Source organism: Anguilla rostrata, chromosome 2 (genome assembly GCF_018555375.3).
Source record: "Anguilla rostrata isolate EN2019 chromosome 2, ASM1855537v3, whole genome shotgun sequence".
Lineage (NCBI taxonomy): Eukaryota > Metazoa > Chordata > Actinopteri > Anguilliformes > Anguillidae > Anguilla > Anguilla rostrata.
The window spans coordinates 4,580,280-4,603,845 of NC_057934.1; the positions used below are offsets into that span (position 1 = coordinate 4,580,280).

General features: G+C 46.2%; 1 protein-coding gene across 3 annotated transcripts; it reads left to right on the plus strand.

The window, feature by feature from the left end:
- Positions 1–23,018, plus strand: b3gnt2a (UDP-GlcNAc:betaGal beta-1,3-N-acetylglucosaminyltransferase 2a). Of its 3 annotated transcripts, XM_064316405.1 has the most exons (4): positions 1–990; positions 1,472–1,576; positions 17,338–17,633; positions 20,199–23,018. In XM_064316405.1, the coding sequence occupies exon 4, from the start codon at positions 20,215–20,217 to the stop codon at positions 21,412–21,414; it is 1,200 nt and encodes a 399-aa protein (XP_064172475.1). In that variant the 5' UTR covers positions 1–990; positions 1,472–1,576; positions 17,338–17,633; positions 20,199–20,214; the 3' UTR covers positions 21,415–23,018. The 3 variants fall into 3 exon arrangements, with proteins under 3 accessions (XP_064172475.1, XP_064172465.1, XP_064172483.1); XM_064316395.1 differs by lacking the exon at positions 1,472–1,576; XM_064316413.1 differs by lacking the exons at positions 1–990; positions 1,472–1,576 and adding an exon at positions 16,917–16,971.
- Positions 23,019–23,566: the final 548 nt, after the last annotated feature.

A 23,566-nucleotide genomic window follows, 5' to 3' on the forward strand; every position in this document is an offset into this window, starting at 1 on the left:
AGCATCATACTTTAACTCAGAGTGAAATAATAGAGAGTAATACCCTAAAAAAAGTATTAGTATGTAATCATCACGAGTTTTGGGTGGTCGTGTGAGTCAACCGGAATGATGGGGCGCGGCGAGGAAAATGTGCTGTTATGGTGTTTAAGAGCAAAAAATAAAAATTAAAACGCCACTATAACAATGTTGACATTTTAAAATGCTTTTAGCCCAACGTAGGTTACATTTTATTACTTAGAACGGCACGATGGTGTTTCTCGCATGACTGAGCGCACACAAGTCCGGATCACCGGCTATAGGCCCCATTATAGCTGCTCGAAATTAACAACTTGACTGATGCGCTCGCGCTTTCGGGAGACGAGATGTGGACGAGAAACCTGAAAGGTAAATCCACCGTTTGCTAGCTCGCGCTCAGTGTCATATCTGCGGTTTTCCCATAGGATCCTGTCACTTTAGAGTAGCCGACGAAGACGCTCCTCTCGTTTCATTATTTCCACAAGCCTTACGCTGCCTTTTATTAAATACAAACCTACGTCACATGATGTAGGGGTAGTTCGTTTTCGTTATCATCGCACCCGGCGACTGGAAATCAGAACTAGCTTTGAGTCACCAACTCACTTCGACTTGACGCGGAGTGGAAATTTCCTAGCTTCTGTGAATCCATGGTTATTTCGATTCACGAAGGGGAAACGGGATGAAACAATGTAGCCCACTAGGAATCGTCTTTGGGACGCGTGTTAATGCGTAGCGATTTGCAGGAATTGTTAAGAAAATGCGTTCGCGAGCTGACAAGGTTTTATCTGTAAGGACGCCGCTGGCGCCACGCAGATAAGTTGACTGCGCCACCAAACGCCGTGTTTGAATCCACACCAAGGCAAAGAAAGACGTAAAAGGATAACTTTTCCCCCCTTCGATTCACCTATTGCTGCTGAAGAATAGAAGAGATGGGCCGAAGGAAGGATTGAACCTGATTTCCAATTCAAGTTGAAGGTACGGCGAAGTCTGTGTTTTTCCATGAACCAAATGGCATCTTGTTTTAAATGATCGGCATGCTGGTTTCGTTTGGTAGTAGGTCCTACTATGCCTAAGCTGTTCTTTAGCTGTGATATATATTTTAAAAATCGAACTTGTATGCAGCTGCACAGGTCTCCGCCAACTACAGTCCAGACAAATAAATGTTAACACGTGCCACTTGTCTGCGTTTCTAATAGCCACCATTTGTGATATTCTCCGTTCATAGCGAGGTAGCTAACTAAAGTTCGTTATGAAAAAAGGTACACGTGAAGGTTGTTCTGGCAAATACATTTAGAATTTCCCCTTAATGTATTTGTTAATATGGACGGATAGCCTACGATGGAAAGCATTCATGTTAATGATGTTCTTGACCCCAGACTTAACGTTAAAGTGATTTTGTTAACGTGTTTTCGGCGCTTTCGCTGAGTGCATATCCTGTTCGTGCATCTTTTTGAAGCTTGCTCGGCGGACGGTGATGCAGACCGAGTGAAATTGCACCTGCGGAAAAGCGTTACCGTACTGTAGGCTCTCATGCCTGAACAATGATACAGATCTTACTATGGTAAGCTCGTCTGAACGGTAAACAACACGTGCAAACACGTGGATGTGGGTAGGCTAAATTGTGACCGTTGCGAGAGGCTTGCATCGTTTCAACCTACACTAAAGGAAAGCGACTAGCCTACACTAAGAGAAAAAACAAAACGGCGTTTCATTATTAAGTAATGGGCTATATGGGCGTTCGGGTGTCACCAAAAGAAGTGTAACTATTCTAAAAGCAACTAGGTACATGCAACACAGCGGTATAACCGCAAGTCTCTTTTTAACTATGGGTGTAAGAGGTCGCAGTGATTTTATCTGCGTCTGTGACTATTATATCAGTATATATTGTATCCTGCTACAGGGCCATTTCAAGACTATCCATAAGTTTAGGCATATAATTTATGTTTCCATTTCCACATTTGTCCCTACTCCCTGTTATTATGGCCGCGTAAATCCACTCGAGTAAATTATGCATAAATATGGCTTTTTATATTTTCCAATACTTCATCGGTCGAACTGACATTTAAGCCTATGGAAGAGTAGCTATAGCTTGTAATAGTTGTGCGTTTGGAGGGAAATTGTTTCAATTATAGTCATTCTCTGATTTTTTAATTTTTTTATTTAAATGTTCGTAACCAGAAAATGTCACTTGTACAGGTACCCTGCTGAAAATTCCAGTTAAGATCAGCTGGGATTCTAAGATGGTTAAAACTGTGTTTTCAACACTTGTAGCTGGCCGTAGCTGGTTTCTACCTGGACGAAACTGTTTAAGCTGGTAGTGTTTACGCTGTTGGTCAGCCTGGTGGACTGGCTGATTATATAAACTGGTCGACCAGCGAAAAGTCTCAAAACGCAGCTTAAACTAGCGTGACCAGCATAGGTTTTTTGTATTTTTATTTTTTTAGCTGGAATTTTCATCAGGGTATGCTGTTTCCCCCACCTGTTTCAAAAGGCAACCCCAGCAGCAGAATCTTTCATATTATGCTCAGATCTCACATTCAGGCTGATATGATTGACGTGGAGCAATATTTCTGGTCAAATGTTGCATATTAACCAAGCTGACATCGGGTCCTTTCAATAGACATGAATACAATTTTGGGCTCAGGATGGATAAAATGTCAAAATATAAATAAGGAAATGGTGTCATAGAACCCAAATGGCTTTTTCCTGTAAACATAAGATGTTGTCTGATTTGTGGTCAGTGTTGTTGTGTATAGGCTTGGTCCCTTGTGTTTAAATGACTCATTGGTCACCATGTTGGTGCTCAAAAGGAAATTCTGGGGACAGTTATTTATTTATTTATTTATTTATTTATTTTCCCAAGGCACATAGAGTGCATGAAATTCATATTTCATATTTTTGTGCACCCGGTGTTCAGAAAGATTTGCCCACTAGAGGAAACTAGTGGGAAAATCTTTGTTTTTTTGCATGTATTATGTTATAATGCATGCAAAAAAAATCTATTTATTGCAGAGAAACTTCCTTGTGCATTCAATAAAATGGTCTGTGAATGTTTCTTTGTTACTGCAGAAAACGATTAGCCTAGATACGAAGCGCACGTGAACAGCGGCTGTCTCCTAGTTAATTCAGTCCTGTTTCTTTTCTGTTTAGCCCGCTACTGTGACCGACAAGTCTGGTTACATTTTTAGGGGACACGGCCTGCCTTCTGTACAATGTCAGCCAAGTGTGAGAGAACCACGGACGGGGCAATGGAGGCTCTGGTATACCATGGTGCTGGCGTACCATGTGGACTCTCCATATGCGCTATACTTTTAGTGTCTCTGGTGTCCTTTTAAACATCATATCGCCAGGTATTCTACCACGTTGCCGACAAAATCGAACCTCCCCAGCAGAAGTCAAACATCTTTACTTCGTGGGGGCTGAGGAGTTTTGATTAAATGCAACAAAAAAAACAAACAAACAAAAAAAAAAACAATCCCGTGCGGCAACTTGATTATATAGACGGTGTATTTTTTTGATCAGATTATTCTGCTGAAGTTCTCCACAGCCACAGATGAGATGAAATGCAATAGTATTACCGGAATTAACTAGAGCATAAGTTTGGGATGTGGATTTCAACTGACTTGAAATTGAAACACCCCCCCCCCCCCGTCAGGTAAATATCTATAACCGAATTCCGCTGCTCCTTCAGAGTATCCTGTAAGGAACTCGTGTTGTGATGGGTGTACCATGACTCATTCCAAACATCCGTTTTCACTGACGTTTGGCCAAGTGGATGAATAATGACAAGCAATTATCTGTGGTTTTTATTTGTGAAGGGGTTGGGCTCTGATTTATGGATATGTATGTCAAATAAAAAAAACGGGATTTATTTCTTCATTTTTGAATACTGACCCAAGTAAAATGTATAATTGATCACACGTGCAAAATTTGTGCGGCTGAAAGTCGGTCTCCTCCTCGGCCTGGTGTTTGGCGCTCTGCGATGATTCTAGAATCCTGCAGTTGGGGAATGTCTGGAATGACACTGTCAGTTTAAAGGGAAGCGCGAAATAATTATGTCAGGGACCGTCTAAAAATTCCCCGCCAAAAAGCGTGTGAAATGCATCATAGGAATGACCACTCGTGCAAGAATGAGTGTGAGTGTGAAGTTGCTTGCTTTTGGATTTGGCTGCCAGTGTGTGCATTACCGGGGTCGTTTAATTTCTTCGGTCACATGGCAGTTGTCCCTTGTAAGGAGTTTTTGTTTCGGTTTTGATGTTTGTAGGTTTCGTCTGACAGGTGGTACTTTTGAGTTTTATGGCCTATATGTAAATACTGTCTCAATATGCTGCGCTACACGGACAATTTTTGCGGCCATAATGTAGTCATTGGACTTGATGGGTAGGATGTATATCGGTATGAAAATTCCTAATTGTTACTTAGTTGATGGTTAAATAATATTGTGCACAAACGTCATGTACGGCAAGTCATCTGAGCTAGGAGAAATGCCAAGAACAATCAATCAATCAAATTTTATTTATATAGCGTATTTTACAACAGTTGTCACAATACGCTTTACAGACAGCCCTAGCCTAAACCCCCACAGGAGCAAGCCTAAGGCAACAGTGGCAAGGAAAAACTCCCTGTGGCAGATGGGGAGAAACCTTGGAAGGAGCCAGGCTCAAGGGGGAAACCCATCCTCCTCTGGTCGGCTCAGGGTGCCGACTGGTGACCAGCATGCCAGCCAGTTTATGCAGAAGATATGATAAGTGATGTGGCTCAGATGATGGGTGGGGCCGGGTGGCGGTGATGGGGAACAGCAGGTGGCGGCAGATGTGGGCAGGGTGGAGGCAATGACGAAGGAGGGGCTGGACAAAAGATGCTGAATAAGCAAATTTTAGCTGCGGATCCACAAAGTTGGAGCCTAGGCTGTATTTGCTGTTCCAGTGTTGGGTGGAAGGTTTGTTTTTCATTTTCAGCCCTGGGTTAATTTGTTCCCCCGTTAAGCTAATAAAACACGACCCAGAAGTAAGATAGTATTTCAGTATATTTGTCTCTCTCGTGCCACATTTCAGTGCATTTTCAGATTTTGGTAACGGAAAACGGTGGACCACCATCACTGGCTGGACAATGTAGCCAAGTCAGTGGTGGAGTGTTTTAGATTATTGTTGGCAAAAAATGCTGCTTGGGCAACTGCACAAGGTTTAATTCGGCTCGATTCAATTTTATTTGTATTGGGATTTTTACAGAGACGCTGTCACAGAGACGCTTTGCAGAGGGCGCAGAAAGGAAAACTGAGCTAAAAACCAGAGGAGAACTTAGTTTACAGAGGAGGCAAAGATCAAAAGAGCAGACGAGCGGTTGACGTCTGTGTGATGAACGTTACTGTTTGAGGGGAAAAATGCACTCGAGGGTACCTGTGTATGTTTGCCCTTCACGCACTGTTTGAAAGTCTTACTGTACCACCGTGGTTGGTACTGTTCTCCGATGGCTATTTCAAACGGGACACGTGGACATGCATTTACATTACATTACAGGCATTTAGCAGACTCTCTTATCCAGTGCGACTTTCACAACTTTTTACACAGCATTTACATTGCATCCCTTTATAAAGCTGGATATATACTGAAGCAATGCAGGTTAAGTACCTCCTCAAGGGTACAACAGCAGTGTCCAACCCAGGACTTGAACCTGTGACCTTTAGGTTACAAGATCAGTTCTTTGCTGATTATACACTGCCGCCCATTTAGCTCATTGAAGAATAGAATTTTGGAATGTTTTTTTTTTTTTTTTTTTTTTTTTTCCCTCCCCTGAATTCTAAGTCAGTGTTCTAGAACTCCATTGCATTCAGTTGCCAGTCGTGATTGTTACATCAGCATCAGAACGTTCAGTTAAGAACGTTCTGATCACATATTTGTGGCCTGTTGACTGAACTTACAATAGCAACTTGGGGAACACCGCGTTCAATGGCTCAGTGTACATCCTTCGTATTTTGTGTTTTCTTGCAGGACATCTTTTTAGTTGCGTACAAGTGCTTCCCAATCGTATACATTGTTTGCACCCCCCCCCCCCAGTATATTAGCTAGTAGCAATGCAAATCGGTTTAGTAATACAGCTGATTGTGATTTATGATAACTATGACTCATTGCAAACATTGCAGCTGTACATGGAGACTGCACAGCTCTGCAAGAAAAACAGCAGGACAGAGAGTGCTAATGAACCACTGTCCTTAATTTTGAGTCTCCTCTGCCCCACACTTTTTATTGTTTTTTTTAGACTAATCATTGACAACATTGCTATAGATCTTATGAAAAGTGGTACATAACTTTAATGGTACACTTTTTATTTAAGTTTTTGTAAAAGATGACAAAGTGTAGCCTCGTGAAGTGACAGGGGGGTCCTTACGCCCCTAACTCAATTTTTCAGTACAGCCATTATTTTCTTTCTCTTCTCTGTTGTCACTTTATCATGGTCAAGTAGACAGACATGGTGTTAAATTACACAGTGCCTCCCCTCTTGAGTCTTGTCGGGTTCAGGTAATGTAAATACAGGCAGTGACATTGCATTGAGGCCTTGTACATGCAGCTTACAAAGAAGTCCACTGTAACCGTGTTGGAACTTATTGAGCTTAAATTTCTTGTACACATAGATGATCTTGCATGAGCCGCTAACAACTATGTTTGCCAATGCCATAACATGCTGTCAGCCTACAGGTTACTCATTTTTCAGTTAAAGATAAATGGAGAAATTTGGATTTGAGGTCCCCTTGTATTTACTTATGAAATAGAGTGTAGATAACGGCCTGTGTTCTGAGGGGGTGGGGGGTGGGGGTGGGGGGGTAGTGGTGGAGGTGGGGGCTCTTTGTTTGTCATTGACTTTCATTAAGAATTCATGACCTTCAACGTTTGCATTTACTGCTTTGTTAACTGTTGTTAGCCAGCTGCTAGCCAGCTTTTCCTGGAATCATAATTTGATGTTTTTTAAGTAGGGGGATGTAAGCAACAATTAGAGTTATCTTGTGTTGGGTATTGTGGATAATAGAACCTGCTTAAATGGCTGCATGTTAAAATATAAATGTTTGGTTTACCCATTTCAAGTTTTAAGTAATGTTCTGTGTTCAGTTCTCTACTTAAAATGTAATACACTAAAAATAAAACAACTCACACTTTGCCGTTATGAATGCAGCGACTGTTTCTGCATGACACTGAAAATTTTGTAGCCGAGAGCTCCTCAGCTGAGTGTGCACTCGGAGAAAGAGGAAAACAATGTGCCATTTCTCCAGGTCATTTAAATTTCCCTTTCTTGACGGTATAAACTCCATGTTGACCTGGGCCGTGCATTGACTCACAGGAAGAATCACAAAAGAATAACATGGCTTTGAAACATGGCAGGAACGCATCCAGACTCACTTGATTTTTACTTTATTTTTTTTCTCTGGTCAACCAATTTCACGCTCCGTGTACAAGTGCTGCCCCTAAACTCATTCCCGTATTGGCAGGACAAATCTCAGAAAGGGGGGGGGGGTGTGGTTGGGATATTAAAGTAATTTTGATGGAAAGTGATGGCATAGAAGGGTAAAGAGTGGAGTGCTGAATAGCTGAAAGATGTGCAGCTCTACAGGGCTCTGGCGCTGTGCATTGCATGCTGGGAGAATTTCTCAGACTGTACCCCCACCCCCATTTCCATTTTGTGTATTGGATAAAACGGGTGAATCGATGAATTAATTAATTGTTGCAGTTATGTAGCACTTTACCGAACGCTCACAGTGCTTTCCAGTGATGAGTGGGAACTCACCTCACCCACCGCCAACGTGTAGCACCCACCTGGGTGATGCACGGCAGCCATTTTGCACCAGAACGCCCACCACACATTAGCTAAGGTGGAGAGGGAGATTTTTTAGCCAATTAAAGTGGATCAGCAAGATCAGGTTCTGCACCAAGGCGATGAAGCAAGTGTAACAGGTTGGCACAATAGACGAAACTAAACCAAATAAACGGCACAAAGGTACTCGCACTGAAAACATAAAAAAATAAATAAAAGAAGACTGGAAGAGGAATTTTAGCCTGCATGTACTTTTTATTTTGATGGTTTGAGGGCGAATAACGTTAATCAATCCCAAAGTAATTCTTGGGACTGATTAACATTACTTCTTGCGAAACACAGAACAACAGACATCTTTCCTGTTTACATGTTAAAATATGTATTCTTTGTTAATCCGCCATCTGCTACCAGTTAAGACAGCCGTTGACGGTTAACAGGATCCCTAGGTGTCCATTTGCATCCGCTGTTTGTGGCACTTTGGGTGGTTTTGTGCCTTTGTTTGTGTAAACATGCTGTTTCTTTTGTAATGCAAACGGTCTTCTCTGTGCTGTGACACTGTTGAGGGAATAAAATGTATTTATTACCAGTGTATTTGCAGTGTATCAAAAGTATTATGTGCTATGGGGAGAGTTGTAGGTCACTGTGGAGTACTGAACAGAACCAACAGGTGTGCTACCGAAACATCAGCATTATTGCTAACCTGAACACAGGAATAAAGCACATCAGCTTTACAGCTACAGCTGCCGTCAACTACAACAACAACAGGTGTGCTACCGAAACATCAGCATTATTGCTAACCTGAACACAGGAATAAAGCACATCAGCTTTACAGCTACAGCTGCCGTCAACTACAACAACAATCAGGCATCTTGTAAGTGCTATGATCCGGAAAGAGCTAATAGGCGCATGTGTCAGATATGTCGGCTACCGCCTCGGTCATTACATTACATTACATTCATTTGGCAGACTCTTTTATCCAAAGCGACGTACAAAAAAAAGTGCATTTCATGGTCGTAGACAACTGCTAAACACGGGTTCAGTAAGATCCTTAGTAAGCGATGGCACTCGGCGCAGTGTCCTCCATTCATGTAAAAGCGTGGGCCTGCCTGGTCTAACAGAGGCACAAACCACTCCTCCTGGAAACATTTGTGTCAGACGGTGGGTTGGATTTCCTCCAGTAATATTTTCCCCGTTTAATCCCCTCTGTTTATGGCTCGGTCCGCTTGTATTCAGGTCCATGACCGCCTGTCGGCTGCAGTGCGTTCGGTTTCCTTTACTTCGCCTCGCGCTTTAACCTCGCGGAGAGCGTTTCGCGCTCGTGCTTGGATGGCTTAATTCTAGACGAGTTTTAAGAATTCGACACCGGGGAACGTTCGCTGATCCTCGCCGTGGTGACGGTCCGTAGCTGTGATAGCTTCCTTGCTAACCTGTGCGTAACCGCGACTCTAATGGAGTTGCTAAGCAGTAGAATTATGGTCTGTCGTCTGTGTTGTACAGGGACTGGGCTCACCTGCATTGGATATGATGTATAGTTTTAATACGGTTCGACGGTTAGAATAGCCGTGGTCACACCCTCCCTGGAAATAAGTTTTTGCCTGGTCAGTAACATCTCTCTGGGTGACATCTGGCAGAAGATGTACTTGCTGTGCTTGCTTGACATCACACTTTTTTTTTGTCCTGATGCTGCAGTCTTATCACTTCATACTAATATGAAGTATTAAAGGTACAGTGACAGAAATATTACTGTGGTGACCACAGACTAATAACCTACCTGCTAAAATGCTGGGAAGGCATTTCATGAGATTTTATTCAGGAGAAAAAAAGATTATTTCCAGAACAATCTTTTTTGTTATAAAATGTATGTCTGTCTTCATATGTAAGTTTGCTCAAATGGGCAACAAAATATTGGAAGTATCTCAGTTTTTTTATTTTATTTTATTGTAGAGAAACAAATTTACCACTTGCTTGTTTTTTCTTTGTAGATGCTGAAGATGCCGTATCACCTATTTTGACTGGTGCTCATTAGTATTGCAGTGGAATATGAAGTCTTTTACTTTAAGCTGAAACATTTAAGAATAGGTAGAAACCTGTTGCTTAAGTTATCATGAGTGCTGAAGTAGGCAGTATTATTTGCTCTGATGGTCATATTCATGCGGTGATGCAGTTTTTTTATGGGTTTGATGGTATGAGGTATGCAGATATTGGCACTGGTTGATCTGACACTGTGCTGTATTGAGAACTTTCACCTCCTGCAAAATACATGTTCTCCATCTGTACTGTGCGTATGAAGTGCTACACACATCTAGTCAAGAAAAGAGACCACAAATGCATGATTAGAATGTCCTTAACTGAACATTCTAACACTGATGTAACGAAGTTGCCGCGGGTAACCGAAAGCAACTGAAAGTTGAAAGTTTTAGAACGCTGACTTCGAATTCTGAGAAAAACATTCCAAAAAAAAAACATACTGCACAGAAAGGGATTATTTAACCCATTTTAATGCTGGACAGCAAGGGAATTGGCATGGAAGTTTTTTCCAGGTCAAGCAAAACCAACTGAAAGTGAAAACTGAACTGCGCAGTCTCTTGGATTTTGCTTGCAGCCTGCAGTATGCTATCGGATAGCGGCTATCTCATTCCGTAGGAGTCCCCCAGAGAAGCTCCGGTAGAACGGCACCGGCTTCCAGTTTGTCTGCGATGGCGTGTGATGGAAGGTGCTCTTTGCGGGAGGAGAAAAAGTGTCATTTGTGTGTCTCCACGGATTAAAAGCATTTGGTTCAACAAATTAATGTTTTTTTTTTCTCTTGGGTCCCAGAGGAAGTTGTCTGCGAAGAACCAAATCATTACGCAGAACAATTCTTTTTCACGCTCGTGTGGTGACGGGCAGCTCCTCGCTCGTCTTGCTCTGTGGGGCGGTGGGCGGTCTCCCATTTTGTGCTTTTTGATTCCATGATCCCGTCGGGCGACATAGCTCAGGAGGTCAGAGCGTTTGTCTGGCAGTCGGAGGGTTGCCGGTTCGATCCCCCGCCCTGGGCGTGTCGAAGTGTCCCTGAGCAAGACACCTAACCCCTAACTGCTCTGGTGAATGAGAGGCATCAATTGTAAAGCGCTTTGGATAAAAGCGCTATATAAATGCAGTCCGTTTACCGTCGACGCCGTGGAAATCACTTTGGCAACGGGCCGAGGCGGCGGCGTATGAATGGCGCTCGTGTCAGCGCTTGCTTGCGCAGGTCACTCAGACGGCGGCGACTTTGGCCGTCGTGTTCCCGTTCACGGTGGACCTGAATGGACACGAAGGACGTGATTTGTTCTTCCCTGGCAACGAGCTGACGTGGCTGATTGCCTCACCCTCTCTTGATGCCACAGCAGCTATTAATGTAATGATGAATGATGACATGTCTCCTCCTTGGACGTGACCAGTGTTACTGGCTGGGATTAGAGACAAAACGGTGAATTGCAGGAGGTTCCCAAAATTACAGTGAAAGTTGACGCGTCGACACCGTCAATTGCGGTCGACGATGTCGTCATAACCACCCTCTAAAAAAGCGGTCTTTACTGTTGGGGAGAGATTGCACCTTGTTGGTTGCTCTTTGTCATACTTTCGCCAGGCTTCCTCTTCTTGCATGAGGTAACATTTTGTGTTACCTCATGCATTGGTTTCTGAGCTAATTCACATTGAGGTCTATTGGGTTTTGAGAATCCATGTTGAGGTCTATGAGAAGAAAGCATCTGTACTTTGGATTGTTGGCCAGTCTTTTTGCACTGAAGTACATATAAAAAAAAAAAAAAAATAAAAAAAAATTCACTCTGGTTTTACTTGATCTAGAGGGAAGCCTCCACACGCGTGGCTTGTGGACCTGACTGCCGGGTGGTTGGGTGGAGTCAGGAGTAGCTGGGGGCGTGGCTTGTGGACCTGGCTGCTGTGACCGGTGGGGTGGGTGGAGTCAGGAGTAGCTGGGGGCGTGGCTTGTGGACCTGGCTGCTGGGATGGGTGGAGTCAGGAGTAGCTGGGGGCGTGGCTTGTGGACCTGGCTGCTGGGATGGGTGGAGTCAGGAGTAGCTGGGGGGCTTGGCTTGTGGACCTGGCTGCCCCAGCGCAGTGGGTCAGCTGGCCTTGGATCTGACGGCTGTCTTCTGTCTAAGTGGGCGTGCAGCGTGCAGCGCGCCACTTTCTCACCCGCGCGTCTGCCAGCTCCATCTCCTCTGCCCAGCGACGACCGCAGCCGGTGGGTGGCAAAAGTGTGTGTGTGTGTGCCTGTGCATGCATGAGAGAGAGAGAGAGAGAGAGAGAGAGTGTGTGTGTCTGTGTGTGCATGCATGAGAGAGAGAGAGAGTGTGTCTGTGTGTGTGCATGTGAGAGAGAGAGAGAGAGTGTGTGTGTGTGTGTGTGTGTGCATGCATGAGAGAGAGAGAGTGTGTCTGTGTGTGTGCATGCATGAGAGAGGAGCGAGTGTGTCTGTGTGTGTGCGTGCGAGAGAGAGAGAGAGTGTGTGCGTGCATGAGTGTGTGTGTGTGTGTGTGTGTGTTTAGTGTGTGTGTGTGTGTGCGTGCGTGCATGCATGCGAGAGAGAGAGAGTGTGAGCCAGCCCTTGTTGTGCGCTGATATCAGCTCTTATCATCAGCTCTGTGTGTGTGTGTATGTGTCAGAGGGAGAGGAACTGAGAGTCTGTAGCCTGCTTGGCAGGAGCAGTTTAAAAACATGCCCTGTTCTGACTCCATTTCCACCCGAGACTGAGTGGAGCGCCCAGCGAGCAGCTCTCTCTCTCTCTCTCTCTCTATCAGCCTCAGCTGTTGTGATATGGAGTTAGCCCTGCGTTAGCTTACACTGCTGTTCAAACTTAACTCTGACCCTAGTCTGTGACACGCTCGTAATTCCTCTGTTCCTTTTCTGTAAAAAAAAAAAAAAAAAAAACTCTTCCTTTTGTGGTCGTAAGTTGCAGTAGAAATGGTGAGCCTTGGGTCAGTCGAAAATGCAGTAGTGTTTTTTTGGGGCTAAACTTTTCTTTGGATTTATGAAGTGAAGAGACGGGCCCTGTTGTAACGGAAGACTGGAAAGCTGAAGCGGTTAGGTCCGGCCACAGGAACGCGTGGACGTTGCACATAATGTTTAACATACAATGTGCAGTTAACTGAGTCTGTCTGTCTGTGCATGTAAGTTTGCACATGTGTATGCTGCACGTTCTTATGTGTGTGCATGCGTATGTCTGCATGAGAGGGTCGTCATTGTCCCTTGAGTGTGGCACATTGCAAACTGTGCTGGTGGTATGCAGCAGTCTTTGTCTCCTAATAAGAAGGGTAGCTTATCCTCATCAGGTGTGTTGTTGAATTTGGGGCATTTTTGGCAAATAATTTTTGGGGCAGAATTCATTGCAAATCTGGTCAAATTTGGCACATTCAATCAGGAAGCGTTTCTCGGTTTCAGTTGCATTGTCTTTACATTGTTGGCACAATCTTCTTTCTTCTTCAAGAAGACTCTTTTTCCCTCTCTCTCTCACACACGTGCATGGACACACACACACACACACACACACACACACACACACACACACACACACACACAGAGTAATTGTGGGAGTAAATGGAGTTGAGGACCTCTTAGAGTTTCCTGGAGATTTAGCAGCGAGGCCTTGTGAAGCCTTGACAGGCTGTAATCACCTTTAAGGCTAATTACACTGTCTGAGTACAACCGTCGCCCCCTCGCCCATCACATACAGAGCCTGGCTGAGCTCCATTCTGGAGACCTTACAAAGCCTGCCAAATTCGAGCCAACGATGGGAAATGGTCTCAAGCAGGGGGGAAAACAACAGAGGCTAGCCAATGAGCCATGAATACTTTTGGAATTATTTTAAGGAAGTGTCTGCTCACTCTATACAGTCACGCTGTACTGTTGGAGAATTTGTTGGGGAATATCTTGTTCTCAAACAAAATGGAGGGATAGAATCTCTATTAATTCCCAAGGGGGGAAGAAACAGTCCGTGTAATTATCAGTATAAATATATGGTAATGCATGATATGACTAGTGCTTATCGTAAGGTCTCTTGTAAGCAATACATATAGATTGTCAGAAGTCAACCATGACAAATGCTTCACCTCTGGCCTGTAGTTCTGGTAACTACAGCAACCCTTTCGCACGTGGCTGCTCGTGTTGCCGTGGAAACAGCAAAGCTTGGAGACATTTGATCAATTCCGTCAGGCTTCGGATCGGAAATGGCAACAGCCAGAAATAAGCAAGACGCGCTGTCAGAAATGGCGCATTAGATTTTTTTTTGGGGGGGGGGGGGGGTGAGGGCTGTTCCTTACTCGATTCATGAATATTTATTTATTTATTAATTTTCTTGGGGGTTTTTCCTTTTTTATTGATGCAGTCATGGGAGGCCAAAAACCCAGGTGATTTACTTTAAGCTCAGCCTGCTGTTCTCTCAAGAAGAGAGGAGACTGGCTTTAATCTGGGCTCACCTTTTACTGGAATCCCTCGCTCGCTGTGCTCAAAGTGAGCAGGCCCGTCGTGTCTCTCTGTAAACCCAAATGGCCTTGCGCCGGGTCTGGGGACGTCGTACAGCAGCGACGAAAGGAAATCGCGCCGTGCTTTTCAAAGTGCACTCCCCCGAGCCCGATCTGTGAATCATTAACCACCCCCGCCCCCCCCACCCACCCGGAGAATGGGTCCCGTCTCTCGCTGGTTTATTGACTGCACTTTCAATGTCAGCAGTGCCGCTTAGATAAACCTCCTCTCGGTAGTACCCAGACCACCCCCCCCGAGCCCGTGCAGTTAGAGGTACAGAGACATAGAAGCTGCATCTAAAACTGATTGTGTAACGCGCAGCTGCTTTCACATTCACCTGTTTCCCAGTCACTGATTGCCCCGCCGTCTAAGGACATCTACACAGAAAACCAGGGTCCAACGGTGCGCCTGGTGTTGCCCGAAAGCTGTATTTTTCTCCTGCAGAGTCATATTTTGTTCTCCGTTCTTTTTAATTAGACGGACGTTTTGAATCTGGAGCAGGCCGGTGCTCCCGGTCCTGTGGTCCTGTGGTTCGCACGTTGGGAAGCTTCTTGAACGCATTCAGGTCGCGGCTTCAGGTCCGATGTCGCAACGCCACGCGGCAGAGTTTAACGTCTCCTTCTGCGTGTGGTTTTATAGCTCCCAGAATGCCGCAGGGGTCAGTCCAAGGTGTCCTGTTCCTCCTTCTCACCGTGACGAGACGTTTTACGGTCTAACACCTTTAAGGCACTCGCCACATGCATTTTCTTTTGCGCTTTTTTTTTTTTTTTCCTAAAATGAGAGTGGCCAGAGTGCCCCTCCTTTTTGTATTTTTCCCCCCACTTTATTCAGGCAGTGGGAAGGCAGGGAGAGGTTGAAACAGAGACGGGATCACGGTGCGGGAAGTGCCATGGCAGGGTTTCGAACCCGCAGCCTCGTTGGGGGGACTGAGATATGGTTTGGGATTAAAAGGACCCCACAGGCTGCACCATAACATGGATTTCAGCCTGTCAGCCTGTCAGTCAGTCAGTCAGAAGGCTTTTAGATCCAACCATACAGACCTAATGTGGGGGGGGAGGTGTGGCTGTGGACTTCGGACTTTGGACTGCGTTCCGACCTTTTAACAGTTAATGGGCAAGACACAGACGTGAAGAAAAATGCGTCTAGTTCAGCGTTTCCCAACCGGTGTGCCGTCAGGCGAGGTCAGTTGTGCCGTATGAAAAATCCTTTAAAATTTTTTTTAATGATGTTTATTTTTTATGCTTTTGAGAGAGAGCGGTGTGCCATGAGATTCTGTAAATTTGGAAAGTGTGCCGCGGAAGGAAAAAGGTTGGGAAACGCTGGTCTAGATGACGAAAGCGCACATTTTTTTTGCGCTTAGCGTCAGGAGCAAACACTAAATTATTTTTACCCACAATGCTGCTCTTTGCTGCAGCCATGCTGTGTTTTGACTCGTGACATAACTGTTTTTTCGAGTATATGCATTTCAACAATAACATCGGAGATTCTCTTCCATTGGCATATTAATTTGGAAATCTTCAAAGGCTATGATGCCAGTGTACACCACTGTGCCCCTCACTGACCAATCAGAATGGAGAGGCTACTAATAAGCTTGCCTCCGGTAAAATGACTAAACGTGTTACTGATTAAGCGCTCTCTCCACTGTCCAACTTCTGTGTAATGTTATGAAATGTCTTGCAGTGGTTTTGTCCCTGATCCACCCATATGATAGGCACATTTTTATGTTGTTATGATTGTTCTGCTATGAAAGCATTTACTCTTTTTTTTTTTGTGCACGTGAAAGTCTTTGAGGACATCTTGTCTTTTTCTGTCTGTGAGCCACATGGCTGAATTTTCGGTTGATTTGTGATATCATGCAGGGGGGGGGTTACCAGTATTTTCTTCATGGTGTAGCCAGGGGGGGCAGGGGTCACAGACTCAGTAAGGGGGGGGGGCGCACTATCAACAACGGTTATATTAGCCAATGCTAAAGCGCTATTTTAAGGTGGAAAAATATGTGTGGCATCTGGGGGGGGGGGGTGGTTCTCATGATCCTCCTTACTGCTGTGCACTCATATGAACCAGCAACCCGAAAACTTTATGATTTATAAACATTTTGTTTGCATTTGCATATTATACTTTTAAAGAAATTGGTTTTGGTTCTGTGCTTGTGTTGAGGTTGAGGTTCACTGCACTGGTTTTGTTTCGAGGTTTTTCATTTTTGCTTTTCATCCTTTTTATTTTTTTGTCAGAGAAGACAAAAACTCTGAACTCTGTCCAGCACGCCAAGGGGCTCTCTCTGAGCTTCAAGTAGGCTACGCAGAATAGGCAAGCTGAGCGTTTCATAATGACACTTGTTTTTGCTGCACATACAAGTGGGTCTTTCACTCGAAAAATCATAACCTGATAACAGAGCATTCATAACCACAGAAAATGTGACTGTCATATGGGTGGATTAGGGACAAAATGAACACATACACAAGTGGTCATTCACTAGGAAAATGATCATGTCAGCTTGCGGAAGACTGGATCCCCTGACCTGACCTCCTCAGCTTGACTTCCCCTTTCTTGTTTAGTTTTTTTTTGTGGTGCGGAAGCCGAAAACTAGGTTCTAGTCTCGGTTTGGACACCGCTGCACGTGATTGGCTGGCCGGAGGTTCTGTGCGTAACGCTCAGGTAATGCTGGAGTGTGGAAGCGGATCGAGCGGGAGGAAAAATGATGCCGTGGTCGGCGTCGAATGTTTTGACTGATGGGCCACGCCTTGTTGGATGAGGGGCCAGTTGGAGCAGCTGTCTGCAGACCCTACGCTCCCCTCCCTGTCCATGAGCTCAGCACTCCTGCAAGGGGTTCTTATGGGGGGGGGGGGGGTCAGGGTTTTTTCTGGCAGGGGGGACGGGGGGGGGGAGGGGCGGGTTGCGTATAATTAAGGGCCTCGTTACAAATGCTGTGCCACAACCCTGCACTGTTTTCAGACCCTGTTCTGGGAAACCAGAAGAAGTGCCCAGCTGATGGAGAGCGTTGTGCTTTGTGTTTGTTTACAGGTCGCTGCCTTCCTGCGCCACCCGCCCTGTCCCCACACCAACCGCCCTGCCCCCACACCAACCGCCCTGCCCCCACACCAACCGCCCTGTCCCCACACCAACCGCCCTGCCCCCACACCAACCGCCCTGTCCCCACACCAACCGCCGTTCTTCTCCCCTGCAAACCTCACCTGCCCTGCCCCTATCCGCTGAGCAGACCATAACGATGGGGTAAAAGCCAAGTCTGGGACACCGTGGAGGAAGAGCGAGAGCTACAGTCCGTCTTTCAGGAGCTGCAGACTTCAGCTGCCCGGCAGGTAACGTCCTCACCAATTAAATGTGTTGTTAAAGGAAGCCATTTTATACGAAAGGCTTTATCCGTTTTCAGTAGCAAAAAGTCCTTTTACTGTGAAAGAATCCTGAAGTATCACAGTCTGTATATAGCGTGTGTTGTCATTATATTTGGAAAGAGATGTTTCTGTTGGGTCTTTGGAATGTAAGTTTTTGCTGTTTTTGAGAGCCGCAAGCATTGGCACTGGTGAGCTGCAGTGGATATCTAGAAAACTTTTCAAATCTCAGGGAAACTATCAGGATGGATGTACGGTATAGCACTCCGGCTGAAAAGTGGAAATATAGCTTATTTTATTTTTTGGGTGCACTGCCTCTTTAGATAAACGAAACGTAAAATAGGAGAAAACTAAACAGAGCCACAAAACTGGATCGGGTCAGATCCTCTTTCCCAGAAGGAAGAAGAAAAACTAAATAAACCTCAGCCTGTTGAAGCCAGTAACAGGCCACTGAGTTTGAGGACTGTTTATACCACGGGTGTCCGGTCTAATCTGAAACAGCTCCGCGTAGGTGCAGGACTTTGTTTTATCCCAGCGCTACGACACGTGATTCTAACTTTAAACAAGGTCTGGGCTGAAGACAATGAACGATCGGTTAATTCCTTGAATCGTAGTTCGGGGCAAGACAAATACAAAAAAAACCTCTCTTGAATGAGATCGCACGGGCCCTGCATCACGCAAACAGGTTCGCACCACGTGCGGCTTCACGCGTTATGTGCCTCCCAGGTCTGCTTACAGCCCAGGCCCGAGTAAATATTTGCTTTTTTTTTTTTTTTTTGCACAACAGACCGGTTTTTTCCCACCCCCCTCTCGGCTGTGCTGTTGATGTAAACTGAACCTCTTCCTGTTCTTCTAGCCGCTCTCTCGCCGTCCCGGTTCTCTATGTGACCGTGAACGCGTTTGGGGGCCATACCGGCAAACGGCTCAACCAATCAGGCGGTCGCGGCTGCCTGCACGGTCACGTTCGATACGACCGCACGCGAAGCTCGGTACGGTCTGACGAAGGAAGGAGAACCGTGGAAGAGAGCAGGGAACCGAACTGGCGGAACGGTTGTAAGGAACAAACGAGTTCAGCTGGAAGTAGTCATCCTGCTCTGCGTACCGTGACTGGCTCATAACCGCGTGACTAAAAGTTGGTTCAAACCCCCCCCCCCCGTCCCCCCCCCGTCGGATTTGACCATCGTGCCTTGTTTGGTAATGGGGGTGGAATTCATGTTTTCTTAATGTTGCATCAAATCAGTTTTTTTTTTTTTTTTTGGGAAGGGGCTTTTTTCAAGTTTTATTTTTTGTGTGTAGGAGTTAGGGTATGTGTTTAAGATGTTTTGCTCGCCCTGTCCAGGCCCTCTTAGCAAACTTCTGAACGGGACAGAGGTAAAAGCGAAAAAGCCCTGGAGACTGCTTCACAAAGCCCTGTCCTGTTTACTTGCGGGACGCCCCGTGTTCCTGCTCCGAAATGTAAACTGGAACTCAGTAACACTCATTAACTGCCAGCATTCTGCAAAGGGGCTTTTACCTAGTCGTGGGTCTGAGCTGCAGCCAGGGGGTGTGGGCAGGGTCACGTAGTCTTAATTCTTGATGTTGATGAAGAAGGAATGGAGAGTTTGTGTGTGTGTGTGTGTGTGTGTGTGAGAGAGGGAGAGAGAGGGAGAGAGAGAGGGAGAGGGAGTCTCTGTTTATTCGTGTGTATCTGCATTTGTGTATGCCAGTGAGAGAGTGAGCATCTGTGTGTGTGTGTGTGTGTATACGTGTGTGTGTGTGTGCGTGCGTGCGTGCATGTGTCTGTGTGTGTGTGTGTGCGTGTGTGTGTGCGTGCGTGCGTCTGTGTGTGTGTGTGCGCGTGTGTGTGTGTGTGTGTGTGTGCACTTACGTGTTTAGCTCTGCGGTGTCGCACACTGGCCAGTAATCCGTCAGGAGTGAGACAGGAATTGGGAGCGTGTGCCGCGTGTTTTCGCCTCTTCCTAGAAAGGAAGTAATAAAAAGGGGATCAGGAAAAATGAGCAGACCTCTGAGCAGAGCTGAGATCAGGGAGGCCGGCGTGCGAGCGGCCTGGCCTCCGCGGTTCAGAAACAGCCAGCATGTGCTGTTCTCGTAGCGCTCTCTGTTTTTTTTCTGTGACACGTGATACAGGTCTGCTGTGCATACAGCAGTCATGGAAGAACCCTACAGGAGAACAGGACCGTACATCTGCATGAACAACGTACCACACATTGGTGTGTGTGTGTGTGTGTGTGTGAGGGTGTCTGAGAAAGTGTGAATTGTGCACATAAAATGCACGTACCCACATACGTAGAACAGCAACATGCAGAGACGTGAATCATCTCCCAGTATGCATGCTTGTTAGAAACGTTAATCGTATCATTTTGGACTCCCTCATTGAATGCCTAATGAAGGGTTCCTCAACCTAATGATCTGTGGACACTGAGGGCCCTCTGGCTATTTTTGCATGCGCAACCATCCCCCCCCCCCCCCCACCCCACCTGAGAAGGCTTTTTTTTATTGCACTTCGTTTCATTGGTTGTTTTGTGTTCCCGGCAGGTGAAAGGAGGAGAAGATGGCTGTGTCGTGTCGGAAGATGAGGGTGCTGGGGGTGATGATGATGGTCAACTTCTTCATCTTCATCCTGGTGGAGGTGTCGCGGATCGCCGGGCAGGGCAAGGGCGCCAACGGCAAGCTGCGGGTGCCCAGCAAGCCGTTCTGGAAGCGGCCGGTGGCCAGCGAGGCCTACTGGAACCGCGAGCAGCAGAAGCTGGACCACCTGCACAACCCCATCCTGGCCTCGGCGAACGGCTCCGGCCCCGAGCTGCCGGACTGGCTCAACGACACCGTGCGCGGCGAGTCCTGCGAGCCGGACCTGGCCGTCACCACCCGGGTGAAGGACTACAACTCCCTGCCCGACCGCTTCAAGGACTTCCTGCTGTACATGCGGTGCCGGACCTACCGCATGGCGGTGGACCAGCCCCACGTGTGCCGGGACAGGCCCTACTTGCTGCTGGCCGTCAAGTCCCTGTCCCCGCACTTCGACCGCAGGCAGGCCATCCGGGAGTCCTGGGGACGGGCCGGGCGGCTGGCCAACCGCACGGTGGCCACCGTCTTCCTGCTGGGCAACGCCACGGCGGTGGACCACTTCCCCGACCTGTCGGAGATGCTCCGGTACGAGGCGGCCATGCACCGGGACATCCTGCAGTGGGACTACCGGGACTCCTTCTTCAACCTGACCATCAAGGAGGTGCTCTTCCTGGACTGGGTGCACCTGCGCTGCCCCGGGGCCAGCTTCGTCTTCAAGGGCGACGACGACGTCTTCGTCAACACCCGCCGCATCCTGGACTTCCTGCAGGGCCTGTCGCCCGGCAAGGCCCGGGACCTGTTCGTGGGCGACGTCATCACCCACGCCGGCCCCCACCGGGACAAGAAGCTCAAGTACTTCATCCCCGAGAGCCTGTTCGTGGGCCCGTACCCGCCCTACGCCGGCGGCGGCGGCTTCCTGTACTCGGGTGACCTGGCGCTCCGCCTGCAGGCCGTCTCCCACAAGGTGGCGCTCTACCCCATCGACGACGTCTACACGGGCATGTGCCTGAAGAAGCTGGGCCTGGTGCCGGAGAGGCACAAGGGCTTCAGGACCTTCGACATCGAGGAGAAGTACAGGAACAATCCCTGTGCCTACAAGAGCCTGATGCTGGTGCACAGCAGGACTCCTCAGGACATGATCAAAATCTGGACCTGGCTCAGCGACCCCGCGCTCAGCTGTCAGTAACGGAGATAGTTGTTTTTTTTTTTTTTGTTCCACAGAACCTAAGATGCTTGACTTCTGTCTTGTGGGAGTCTCAACCCTCCTGTAAGTCCCGTGCGAAGTGCCGCGTCCGTCCCCTTGTGTTAAAAGCACTTTCGGTCGTCGCCGTGAACTTTTTTCGGATGTTGCTGGGATGATGCTGTCCGTTATTCTGACCCCACCTGACCCCCCCCCCCCCCCCAAACTAGTGAACTGAAGATTCACTTGATGAGTGGGGCCCTCTCAAAACAGTGAACATATCTTTGGTGTTAAGCCAGCACAGGTCTTTGTCTCTGTGTTCATTTTCACTCTTCACTTTTTTTTATTGTGAGAAAGATGATGGCAGCTGACTTATCCCTCATCTTACCGTTATTGTTGTTGTTGTTATTATTATTATTATTACTGCAATTATCACTGTTGTACACACAAAGGCTGAGCTATTCATCATAAAGGCTGAGAGAACAGGTGCTGTGATACTGTTGTTTTGTCATAGAATAATGAGTGTTCCTGTGATGTTTCATGTGTAAAACGGAGAGCCTCATCCGGTCCTCCAACCCTTTATACTTGACATTTTAAGACAAACTATTTATGAAAATATGTATATTTCTGAGAGACGATGACACAATTTTTTTTTTTTTTTAAACCACCGGTTTTTTTTTTTTTACATACAGAGAAGTATTGCACAGATAAATATTAATATTGTTAATATTTAAGAATAGATTTCCTTTTTTTAAATTATTCTTTTCGTCTGGAGAGCTTTTCATTCAGGCACATGTTGAAGCCCCAGATTTGGAGTTGAGCTTTGCACTTTGTTATTGACTGACGGTCTGCTGTGTTCCCGGACACACTCTGTTGACCTCTGACCTCTGACCTCTGAGCCGTTTGGGGAAAACATGGAGAAATCGCGCGACCTTGGAAATCTGTTCAAAAGTTGATAGCTGTTGGCCAGAGTGTAGGGATGGTCATGTGTTGTAAATTCCTTATGAACGCCCCTCAGAGATCGAATTGGCCACGACTGGTAAGGGTTAAACCTGAGTGAGATTAACTTTTGTACCACCGTAGCGCCTCCACCTGGTTGTTGAAGGTAATATTGGGTGAGCTCTCTGGCAACCTAGTGCCGCTGTGCCATTCCTTTGAAATTGTTAGCTAATGGTGCTGCACAGGAGGGGGGGGGGGGGAAAGGTGTGGGGTGAGGGTGAGGGGGAGGAGGTGGGGTGGCGGTTTAAAAGTACCATTTCAATTTTTGTGCACGTCTGTGAATTTCACTGAGAATTGTGGCAAACGTGTAGCGAGCTTACCTGCTCCAGGTGTGCGCTAATGTGGGTTTGTGGTTTGTGATGCCTGTATGTAGTGCAAGGAAGTCCAAACCAGTCCAAAAAATTGTTGTGGAGTTCATCTAGAAAGGAAGCATCTCTGTATTAGTTATGGTCTGTTCCTTTTTTAAGGAAAAGATTGTTTTTGTTTTGTTTTTGTTTTTTGTTTTTTTAATGGGGAAAATTTCAAGAAGACCATTGACTTTTTTGTTGTTGGTGTTTTCTTATTGTTTAATTTTTAATATTAAATAAATGAAAGTACGGAACCATTGTCAACTTGCTGCTGTAAACTTTTAATACGAGTTTTGACTGGAAAGAGTTTGATTCAACTTGTCAAGGACCATTTTAGAAATGCTAGTTTTACTTGCTGTGTCCTCTTTCTAGAGTGAACTAGAACAGTATTACTCTGTGTCCTGAAGCTCAGCCATGGAATTAAATTAAATCTGTATTAGCCAGGTTGCTTAAGAGCTGTGCCTGTGGCAACTGGATTTCATTCTTGCACAGTATGCATCAAGAAACATCTTATTAGCTGGGGGGGGGGCGGGTGAGGGTGCGGGCAGGGGGGAACGACAGCAGTGCATTTGCTTTCTTTTTGGGCTTTAATGGATTTTTGATACTCATAATTCTGTCTCCCTCAAATTGTGAATTGAGGTGAGCGTGCTGTGTTCGCGCTGCATGGAACCATCTGCTAGGGAAATATTTTGTTTAACAAGTTTAGGGGTTTTTGTTTATTAAAAAAAAAAAAAGAAAAAAAAAAAAGGGATTCTCACGCTGAGATTTTTCATCCCAGAATGAGTCTCCGGACACTTTTGTGCTGAGTAACC

Coding starts and splice junctions, on each gene's coding strand:
- b3gnt2a (XM_064316405.1), top strand. CDS start 20,215: ATGGCTGTGTCGTGTCGGAAGATGAGGGTGCTGGGGGTGATGATGATG.